The sequence below is a fragment of the Cynara cardunculus genome (assembly GCF_001531365.2).
Source record: "Cynara cardunculus var. scolymus isolate 2C chromosome LG 3, CcrdV1, whole genome shotgun sequence".
Classification (NCBI taxonomy): domain Eukaryota; kingdom Viridiplantae; phylum Streptophyta; class Magnoliopsida; order Asterales; family Asteraceae; genus Cynara; species Cynara cardunculus.
The window spans coordinates 6,119,606-6,131,999 of record NC_037530.1 but is presented as its reverse complement, the minus strand read 5'-3'; the positions used below and the strand labels follow the sequence as shown (position 1 = coordinate 6,131,999).

Genomic DNA, 12,394 nt, shown 5'->3' with positions numbered 1-12,394 from the left:
GAATATTTCATTTTAAAATATAAAAAATCTAAAATATAATTAGAATAATTATCGAGTTCCAACAAAATAAATAATTATTATCTTTATAAAAAAATTATATTAGTAAACTAAATATAAATTTATTTCGTTATTATACATAAATTAAATTATAAAAAAATTGAATTAAAAAATTATAAAAAAATGAGGAATTTCAAATAGTTAATTTGATACTAATATCGATAATTTTTAGTCAAATTTTTATGATATCCTCAAACATATATTTTATTCAAAAATAAAAACATCATCGCTTTCTCAAAATCACATAAAGTCATATTATAACATCAACCGAGATAAATAATAAAATGAAATATTAAAATCATGATATATCTCGCTGCATTGTGCGAGTACGCTTCTAGTATATATATATAGGGTTGGGTTCACGTGAGACCAAAAGTTTTTCGTGAGACCCGTAAGACCAATTTATGTTCATTGATCAAATTTATGAATTAATGATCTAATGGTTGCAAAGTTGCAAGGTGGCAATTTCGTAATTAGTGAGAAGTCTCGTGGCGTTTATAAATGTTCAGATCTGACGATTGTAAATCTAATCCAAGGGTTGAGAATTGGTCTTACGGGTCTCACGAAAAACCATTGGTCTCACATGATCCCAAGTCTATATATATATAACTTTATAAGTTTTATTTTCGGAAGGAATATATCAAGTATATTTAATCTGGTTTTATATACCAGGTTTAATTTGTTATCTTAAATATGATATCTTCATATTTTAAATACATGGTTTATATTTAAGGGAGACTTTCTTTTATGAACTCTTCAAAATACACCACAAAAATTAGTTTAAAAATACCTTCTTATTTCAGTCTTCTCTCTAATATCTAATCTCTATTTAACTAATATACCGGGTATTTTAAATGAGGAAAATGAGTTGAGATTTTTTCTCATATCTAAAAGAAAACTCTGAACATTAACTCTAAAACACAAGAATTCAGAGTTTTATTGTTAGCTGGAAAATAACTCTGGACTTAACTCTGAATAAGAAGAATTCAGAGTTGTCTTCTAAGTCTAGAAAGTATCTATGAGCATAACTCTGAGTCACAAGAATTTTGACTTCTTATAACTCAAAAACGTAACTCTAAACTTCAACTCTGAAGAGGAGTTCAGAGTTGTATTATAAGTCTGGGAATAAACTATGGAACTAAGTCTGGAACAAAACAATTCATAGCTATGTTGTAAGTCTGAGAAAAATAACCAATATCTAATGACTTCATGTTTGTGATTTGTATCACTAATGTCATTTAAGTGTAATGAGATTAATTTGTTGACCAATGTAATCATAATAAATATCGAACAAGTAAGGAAGGTGCGGAGTGCACACTTTTTTGAGTTTATTTTGATTTAGGGGCGAAGCCCCTAAATGACGAGGGTTCGGAGGTAACGCCCCCGGTGGCGGGGTCCAAGGGACAAAGCCCCTGGTTGGGGTCGAGCTACTCCTTGGACCCCGCCAATGTTAATGATGTATTTTAATGACTACAAAGTGAAGATATTGTTGCATTAATTTTGAGGAAAAATATTACATATCAGGAACAAAACCTTATTTTGTAAAAACTTTTATTTTAAATTATATTTTTCCGATCAACATTCACATATAAAGATCATCAAACAGCTCCTCAATGAAATGTAAAATTGATTTTCAAAAAACTAACACATTAAAAATGACTGTTTGGAATTGAATACTAAGAAAATGGAAATTCGTTACAGGAACTAATCACACCTCCCGTATGATCAGTAATAGTAAAAACGAGGGTTCTTTACATGAACTCACACCATCTGTATGATCTTTCTCGCATGTATCTTAAGGATTTGGTGCTTCTGAGTTTTCAGTATTTTATTTTAGATAGTGCAGAATCAGAAAATAATTTCAGAGAAGATAATAATAAAATATAAAATCTGAAAATTCTCTCTAAAAATCAAAATTAATATTGAATTTATCAAACAGTTTAAAAACTGTTATTATGGTTACAAAGTCATGATAATCAAATTACGGTTTTTGTTATGGATCTGATTTTGGGGTTGCTTTCGGTGCATTTCTAGGTTGGTTGTGGCCTAGATAAAGTTTATAGACATGGATGCTTGTGGATATTAAGTTTTCGTTGTTTTGGAAGCTAGATACGAGTTTGGAACCTGGGTTTAACCTAACCTAGTAAGGTGAGTTCTAAGTTGATTTGTGAAAACTTTGTACATGCCAAAAATGTCTATTTTGGAGTCTAAAATGTTTTCCTTTGATATTTATCAAATATCTTGAGGATGATGCATTTATGCACATTTTGATTTTATACATTTATGTATTTTGGAAGTATAAATTACTTGGTTTTCATTTGAAAACAAATTATCCCAACAAATTGAGGTTTATGACCAAATCACATTTTGATCATAAGTTTGGATAAACATATATTCTGACATATGTTGATTTTTATTGAGCAATCACATAATATATAAATATTGTCATTTATAAAGTTATTGCAAGAAAAAATATTAGGGTTAAATTTATAACACTTAACAAATACAATCGTATAAATAAAACTCTAAATAAATTAAAAATATGGAATTATTGTTATAAATAATGAGGGATTGGTGTAACATATGGATAATTATTTTCAACTCCTATGTTAAATCAACAAGGTGTTATTATTATTTTTTATTAACTTGGATATCTAACTCGCTATGCGAGCCGACTAATTCCAGGATGACCTCCTGCTTTGCAGATAGCCCGGAGTTACCGTATTTGAACCTCCGTGGCCACAAGAGGATTTTTATTACTTATTGGATTTGAACTTGTGACCTTTTTAACCCATGTAAATGAATAGGAGTTTATGAAGTATTGTCTTTTTTTTCTGATCATGAATTGTTACTGTTATTGCTAATTTAGTGATAATCACTGCTAATTTATAACACGTTGTCAGAGAGTTCTAATCAAAATATGTATTTCCTTAATACTATATGTTAAGAAGATAAAATGCCAAAAATAATTAAGGTATGCCTTTATTTTATTTATGCATATACTAACATTTACTTATGCTTTTATGCTTATAATAACCATTATTTATGCAGGCGAATGATAGAAGGGAAGTTATGGTGAAAAACGTAAAAAAAGATATGAACCCTTGATCACTTTTAATCTCATATCCGTCCATGGATTGAGCTTTAGAAGGTAATTGATTCGGTGCATCTTGGTGCACCCTCAGTATTGACATTCAATTATGATTGATCTAAGGGTGGATATCTCTTTTTACGCTTCTCATCATAACTTCCCTCTTCACTGGAACCCAACCCTATTTATGTATGCTTAATTTTACGGTCATAATAATTTTTCGACTTCTTTATTTATGCATATGTTTATTCTCTCACTAATTTTATTTAAGCATATTGATGATGACAGTAGTGGCATGGTGGTCGGTAGGGTGTGGGTGGGCGGTAGGGGGAGGCAGGACGTGAGAGTAAGGGTGGGGTGGTAGCTGTGACGACTAAAGTAATAACATGGTGGTCGATATGGGTGGGGAGGCTCGGGTGGTCCAAACAAAGTTGGATATTCCAATTCTTTTGAGAGATCTCCTTCCGGTTCCTACCAACCAAACACATGGTCAAATTCTATTAAATTTCATTTTAATTCTTGCAAAGTCAAATTCTTTTGATGGATCAGCCTGTTGTTTTTTTGTTTGTCAAATCTACCCACAACACATGTTGGAAACCCATTTGAAAACAAAGTGCAACAAGGACTAACGGGTATGGTGGAAGGCTGCAAGGGATGATATTTGAACACCGAACAGTGAACAAAACAGTGAACGGAGCGGTGAAGAGGAAACCATGAAGCGTAGAACCAACCATCAGGGACATTTTTATTAACTTAGTGTTAAATCAATAATCAAATAGGTGACTACAGTTACTGGATCAACCTGCTGTTTTAATAAAAAAATACATAAAATTTGAGAATTTAATAATATTTTAATTAAAAATACATAAAATAAAAATAAAAGTAAGCACGTGTTAAATCTAATAAAATGGATGCGTCGGTGCAAGTACAAAAGGGGGAGAGCCACTCTTGTTTGCCTTTTATGTTGTGGAGGTTAATTCCCCACGTCTTCGAAAATATGCTTTTTATCCTATGTCAAGTACTACGTCATAAAATTCACAAAAATAGAAAATAAGTTTGGTTTGTGAAGTTGAACCTAAGGGTACTCAAAAACCCGACCAAACCGAGCAACCCAATCTGACCTAACGCGAAATAATCTAACCCGAAGCAATCCGATGTCTAATCGAGTTGTAAAATTATCAAATCATAGGTATTGGATTATTATTATTTGAACTTAACCCAACCCGATGAACTCGATATCCTTTTATTTCTTTGATTTAATATGATTGTTAAATTTTTGTTAGTATATATATATATATATATATATATATATATATATATATATATAACAATTACACTATCATTTATGTTTTTCATATATACATATTTTCAATCTATTCACATCTCTATATAACTCATTCGTATATATGTTCAGTAATTGTGAACATATATATGTAAATTGAGAAAATTAACTGAATGAGATATACGTAAGAAATATGGATAAGTTGTATCAAATGGTTGGTGATGAAAAATAAATTATGAGTAAAGAAATAACATATTCAAGATTAGAATAATATTTAAATGTACCAAAGTATCAACCCGACTAACCCTACGGCTTGGGTTGGTTGCACTTTGGTTTGAGTTAAGATTTTTCAAACCGCAAACATTTGGTTGGATTGTTCAAATGTCTTCAACCCGATCAACTCAATCCATGAACACTCCGACGGTTTAAGAATTTTTTGGAAGTGACCAAATTGGTTAAATCAGACCATAAAAATTGGAATTTGAGACAAATATTGAGCAAGTCAACGAACGATTGAGATTTTTGGATTTTGATTTTTAATGAATTTTGGTCAATTTAAGGAACGTATACAATTGAAAATGAAAACTAAAAACTTTTAATGTATTGGACAGGTTTTTTTAGTTGTGCCGTAAAAATTGAGCTTACAACATGAAAACTAAACATAATTCACAGATATGTATTTTGGCGGTCGATTAGCATGGATCGAACCGAGCGGTTTGACTATTCTTCAGACTAAACCAGACCAACAAACCGTTCAAACCGCCAAAAATGGTCCGAATTGATTTGCTTCGACTGGTTTTAATAGTGGAACGGTGTTTTTGAACACCTCTATTAGAAAATAAATTCATGAAAATTTTATTTTTGGAAAGTGTACCTTTTAAAAGCTTATAGTTCGAAAACTTGTTTGTGGTAAACCTAGAAACAGTTTAAGAAATTTCAAAATTTAGAGGTTGAAAATATTATTTTAGAAATTTAATTAAATACTTATCTAAAGCTGATAATTACTAAAAAGAGTTGGAAGGTAGGAATGAACGTAAGGATTGGGTTCACGTGAGACCAAGGGTTTTTAGTGAGACTCGTAAAACCAATTTATGTTCATTGATCAACTTTATAAGCTAACGATCTAATGGTTTAAAGTTGCACGGTGGCAACTCGTGGCAATTTTGTGATTATGAATGTTCAGATTGTAAATCTAATCCAAGGGTTAAGAATTGGTATTACGGGTCTCACGAAAAACCTTTGGTCTTACATGATCCCAAGTCATGAAGGTAAACTTCATAACCATTTATGTATTTACACAAATAAACGTAACATACGTTTTACAACCGTAGATAAACATATAGAAAAAAATAGCAAGAAAATATTTATATATGTATTTCTAAGAGTAATTTTAGTTGATTCTTTTTAAAGTCTACATATTTAATGAAACAAAATCTGATTCATAAAGTGTATAACTGTTTGTACAAGCTCGCAAAAAAACGTCAATTTCTGATATAATACGAGAATAGAGAAGACTGATAAAAAAAATGAAGAGAACATTTTTCGTGCAAGTAATTTTGACCCTTTTTATACTGGTCTATTAGTGATGACTTGGTCCTCGCCATTATCGATGTACGTAAATACCTGTACTGGTATACCTTTACTAACTGGTGTAACAGGTCTATAATAACTATTATTAATTAGCACATGTGCTGTCGATCTGTAATAAATAATTCAGTCAGAAAAGATCTGGTTGCTTGTAATGATTGCATACGATTTTGAGTTTTATTTACTGATATGAAGACAAATCATATAAAGACAAGGAATACACATGCTTCAGTTTGTTAGTTTTATTTACTCATGTTAACAAAATGAATATCATAACCCAGTAACAAGAACAGGCAGCCGGAGTACACCACCACATCATCCAAGACCCAGATAAAGCTTTAGCCCGATAAGAGAACCAATTTGGATATCGATCAACAAGTCATCATGGTCACCACAACACAAACTACCAAACACGAGTTTATTTCGAGAGCGCTAAATCGGGTAAAGATAGATCCAAACCACGACTATCCACTGCTTACCCATCGAGGACGACACGAGGAACATTGATTTTAATAGGATCTTGGAGCTTTTTAGCACATCACAAGACGTAAAGATAGGATCGTGAAGCCAACAATTTTGATAAAGGGATAAAAAGACGTAATCGTGTTTCTTTAACATCGATATCTTGCTATAAATAGAATCAACATTTCATTAGTGATATTATACGATATCGATGGTAACACTCTTATTTGATCATAAATGGAAGCAAATATACTTTCCTTTATGTTTTTGTAGCATATCGTATTGATTGATTTTTATTACAATTATTTTTGGTTTTACGGTTTACCGTTTCCATATACTATTTTTTATAGAAAATTATTATTCTAAACCAAATAAATAAGAATCGTTTGAAACTTGCTTCTCATGTCAGCTCGTATTTTGTTCACCAACAATTTTGACTTGATGATTATTTTTATCTATAGTATATTATAAAGTATTTGACAAAAACTCTTAAAAATAATTTTTTATATATGAAGTACTGTTTATTGATGTATATTACTTAAAATTCAAGATTACAAATAAGTTATGCATAAGTACAACTTATTAAAGCTTTGTGTTTTAATTCGTATAACTAACTACAAATAAACATAATCAAATAGAGAATAAACATCTCATTTTAAATATAAAAAATCTAAAATATAATTAGGATAATCAATGAGTTTTAACCAAATATTTAATTATTATTTTATAAAAATTTATATTATTAAATCTAAATTAAATTAAATTAAAAAAATAAACTAAAAAATTACAAAAAAACATAAGAAATTTTAAATACTTACTTTGATACTAATATCGATCTAATTTTTTTCAAAGTTTTATTATATATTCATATTTATATTTTATTCAAAAATAAAATTATTATTTTTTCAAAATCACATAACCATATTGCAACATCGGCTAAGACAAAAAAAAACATCAAAATCGAGATGTATCGCTTTATTATGCGAGTACCCTTCTACTGAATATTAAAAATATTTATTTTTTATGTGTCATCGTAATTATGAGAAATTTCTTATGGGCTCATAGCATCAATCTAACACTCTTTGGCCCAATTGTAAAAGTAGACTATTTGGCCCAATAAAGTAAATCAAACCAAACCCAAAATTGTTGGTATTCCACTTTTTTCATTAAAGTGAATTTTAAGATCGTTAAGTAAATAAATAATTAAGAAAAATAAGTGAGAGTGTAAAAAACAGAACCAAGGGATGGAATGTGACAAACAAGGTTTGGATGAGGGTTCATAGCGTAATTAGGCCAAAGTCAGGGGGCTGATTACAAATCATCTCAAAAACTTGAATTTGTGGATGAATTCACGGCTTATGGCCAAGTGCTCATGGGTTAGGGGTTGTTTAGGGGTGTTTGAGATTGTTTATAAATATATTTTATTGACTTATTTTAATGTGGTATCTGTAATAAGTATTTTTGAGTGTTTGGATAAATAATTTATACCAGTATCAAACCGGTAATAAAGAGTTTTTACAGATTTTAAACCCTTCTGACTTATAATAAATTGATAAGTGTTTTTTTTGTAGAAAAACATAAGTTGTTTCAAATAAGCAATCTCAAACACCCTCTTAGTTTGTTTTCATTAAGTTTTGTATAGATACAGTTGTTTGTGTAGATTAATATGTTCGTACAGGTTGAGAAAATATTGTATAAAGATGTTTTTTCTTCGATGGAAGAGCATTTTTCTAATTGAAAGAGACATGTTTGGAAGAAAAAATAGGAAAGAGAAAGAGAAGTTTTTTAATTTATATTAGGATTTTTTCAACAAATCTTTTGTGATTTAAATTGGATCTCACAGATCTCAAAAATTAACAAACTCTTAAAAGAATGTCTCCGATATATGAAAACCGATACACACATATATGTGTATATATATATATATATATATATATGCACTATATTAATATATCAATCTATACCGTGTATATATAGATAATACATTCGTGTATTCATATACGTGTATATATATATATATATATATATATATATATATATATATACAAGTAAACATCCATCATTGAGCAAAACATACATACATATAGATGCATACATCAACAAAAAAAATCCAAGGCGTCGGTGGTTCTTAGGTAATTACCGACGGGATACAAAATCCGTCGATAATTACCTAATGATCATCCGTAGGTAATTACCAAAGGATGGATAAAGATTTCATAAAAATAAACAAAAATTAAATTATTTAATAATCTGTCGAGATCCGTTGGTAATTACCGACGGGTTACTGACGGACATTAATAAAAAGTAAATTATTTTATCATCCGTCGATGGTTTTTTTATTAACGACAGACTGCCAATGCAACCCTATTGTGTCACGTGATACTCAATTTCATCGGTGATTCGTCGAAAATCACCGGAAAAGTGGTCGTCGACAAAATGTCGTCAGTGATACTCCGTTTCTAGTAGTGAAGTGGTAAAAACCAAGATTGTATCCACATGGATTGGACTATAAAGTCTCAAGTATTAAGCAATCAGCTAAAAGCAAATTTAACTATCAACAAACCTTTAGTTTGAAGATTGGACAAAAATTTAGCTCCAATCATATCCATAAATACGAAGTCCATATGCTCAAAACCCTAATCTCCTGCCCGATGTTTTTCGGGATTTACTCGAGGAAACAAATGGATCACCATCAAGGTTCTAAATGATGTGACAAGTGGCATGACGATAGGTCAAACATCAAGCTTTAGGTGCCACGACAAGAATCTTTATATCATATACATTATGAGATACTAGAAAAGTACTCGCACAATGCAGTGAGATATATCTCGATTTTAATGTTCTATTTTATTATTTGTCTCTGTCGATGTTATAATACGATTTTATGTGTTTTTAAAAAAACAATAATGATTTTATTTTTGAAAAAAATATATCAATGTTAATATCAAATCAATTATTTAAAAATTCTCAATTTTTATGTAATTTCTTTAGTTTATTTTGATTTATTATAATTTAATTTAAGTTTATTATAATTTAATTTAAGTTTAATAATGAAATAATTTATTTTTGGTTTAATAATATAACATTTTATAAAGATAATAATTAAGTATTCTCTTAAAACTCAATAATTATCCTAATTATATTTTAGATTTTTTATATTTAAAATGATATGTTTATAATGTATTTGATTATGTTTATCTGCAGTTAGTTACACAAATTTAGATATGAAGCTTTAATAAGTTGTACTTACGCATAATCTATTTCTAATCTTGAGTTTTAAGTAACATACATTAATAAACAGTACTTTATGCATAAAAAATGGTTTGTAAGAGTTTTTGTCAAATACTTTATAATATAGTATAGATAACAACATTTTACGTTATTAATCCATAAATTAATGATATTGACCAATTTGAATTAGATAATTATACAGCAAAACACTAAAAGGTAAAAAGTAAACGAATCAAACGCCTTAAAAATCAGACCATGGGGCTAACGTGGTGTATGAGACTATCTTGAGTCACAGTGTACCATGGTGGCTGTCATGACATGCTTTTTTAAAACACTGATCACCATACAGATAAAGTATAACTTTTACTGATATAACCAATATTAGTATACATATATACAACATTTGTATTATTAGAACAGAAGTCGAAGTTAAACAAGCCTTTAAAAACACAAATGGCATTACTTACAAAAGCCATCAAAAACACGAAAATGAATCACAATGGATGGGAAAAAAAAAAAGGAAGGTGACGACACCACCCTTAACAATCGTCAGAGATCTAATCTTTAAGATTCACGACAATAACACTTATATTATCTTTGCTGCCACGAGCAATTGCTAGTTCCGTTAAGACTACAGCTGCATTTGTCGCTCTGGGTTTGTTCCCTTTCATGGTAGCATTCATTTGTTGCGATCTCCTTCGAAAAATCCGCCCATCTAGACATTTTCTCACGACATGACATGCCAAATCGTTAGACATGACATCCCATAATCCATCGCTAGCTAGTATCATAAATTCTTCTATACCGTCTCTTTTATGTACAATCACCTCTGGTTTTGCTGTTACATACGGTTTTAATTGTTTATCACCTGCATAATTTAAATATAAACGCTCGATAAATCGTCTCATAATTGATTTATGTTCCAGTGTTTAAAAACATAAAAGTAGATCAAATTTAAATACGTTTTTTGGTTCATACCTATCGATCTCGATGTAGCGAGAACTCCCAACACACGTTGCCCGTTCCAATCAATCACTCGTCCACCCAAGTGTTCGATCCTTTCCAACTCATCGGGTCTATCGGGCTGCAAAGTCGAACTTAATTATTAGTATATTCGTCAAACATAATCAAGATTTCTATTTAAATTTTTGCAGAAAAAATTATTTGCATCACTTTTTTTATTAACATGGAATTGGATATCCAACCCGCTATGCGAGCTGACTAATCTCAAAGCGACCACTTGCTTTGCAGATATCCCGGAGTCACCGTATTTGAACATCCGTGGCCACAAGGGGATTTTTATTCCTCCTTAGATTTGAACCTGAGACCTCCTGATACTTTTGACCTTTAAAGTCAAACTCAAACTAATCATACAGGTTCACTTTATTTTTTCTTCCTAATTAAATTGTAAATGATTTATTAATTGTTAATTTTGAATTCAAATTTAACATACAGCCGTTATTAACACCTTATGATCATTGGACAATGGCATGGCGGCGCCACCGGCGGAGAGGACGGCTCTTGAATCACCGCAATTGGCAATCACTATCTCTTTATCACCAACCACCGCAACAACCGCCGTCGAACCCATTGATCCGACGAGATCAGTTTCGTTCACCTCATCATCCATCTTCGAAAAACACTCCACCATCAAATCCTCCCAATTCATCTCCTCCGCCGCCGTGGTTCCATTTTTCATCTCCATCTCCCCCGCCAACAGCTTGTGTAACCGCTCACGGCAAGCGTACGCAACCCGCGAACCACCATGACCATCATAAACCCCGTAGAAATCAAACTTCCTCGAGTCATCATCGTGAACAAACCCTAAGTCTATCCTAACAGCATCCTCCATCTCCCTCCGCCGTCCGATGACCGACGAATGATAAGGAAAATCATGATCGCCTTCGTTCTCAATGTTTTCAAACCGCCTCCTCTTGGATAAACAATCATCCGATCCATTTGACGTCAAAAGCTTCAACCGTCGGAGTTCCGTTCTCCTCCGACGAGAAAGAACAGCGTCTGATTTATCGGAAAAACCAGCCGATTGGCGGCAACTAGTCAAGGAAGGCGACGATGAAATGGTGTGTTCCATGTTGGCAATCATCATGTTCACGATCGAAGAAACAGTAATCGATTTTGAAATGTAGTTTGTTGGAAGAGAAGGATATGTATAGGGAGAGATGGGGACGTAGAAATGGTGGATTTCGGCGGTCAAGTATGGGAAACAGCACCCACCAGGCAGGACGGAAGTACACGTAGTCATCACAGATTCGGTGTATCGGGGGGTACGTGGCCGGTGGAAATTGGATTCTTATCAAATAATATTTATTCTCTATAAAATATCTATAGATACTTTTTATTAATAATTTAATTTAAATATCTTTTTCATTGTTTTTTTTTTTTTTAAATAAAGGGTGTTTAAAATTGCTTATAAATACAATTTATTGATTTATTCCGGTATGACATCGGTAATAAACACTTTTGAGTGTTTGAATGAACAACTTATAACGGTATCAAACCGGTAATAAAAAGTTTTTGAAGAAGTTATACCATTCTGACTTATAATACATTGATAAGTGTTTTTTTTTTTAAAACATAAGTTGTTTCAAATAAACAATCTCATACATCCCCTAAATAACTATGAAAATAAATTATTATTTATTTTAAGATTAATTATGTTATTT

The 12,394-nt window shown here is 31.1% G+C and overlaps 1 protein-coding gene across 1 annotated transcript; it reads right to left on the bottom strand.

Moving 5' to 3' along the window:
* Positions 1 to 10,056: 10,056 nt before the first annotated feature.
* LOC112508685 (probable protein phosphatase 2C 51) lies at positions 10,057 to 11,973 on the bottom strand. Its single transcript, XM_025113384.1, has 3 exons — positions 11,179 to 11,973; positions 10,689 to 10,794; positions 10,057 to 10,578 (listed from the first exon to the last, which is right to left on the bottom strand). Exons 1-3 carry the CDS (start codon positions 11,971 to 11,973, stop codon positions 10,268 to 10,270), a joined length of 1,212 nt encoding a protein of 403 aa, XP_024969152.1. The 3' UTR covers positions 10,057 to 10,267.
* Positions 11,974 to 12,394: the final 421 nt, after the last annotated feature.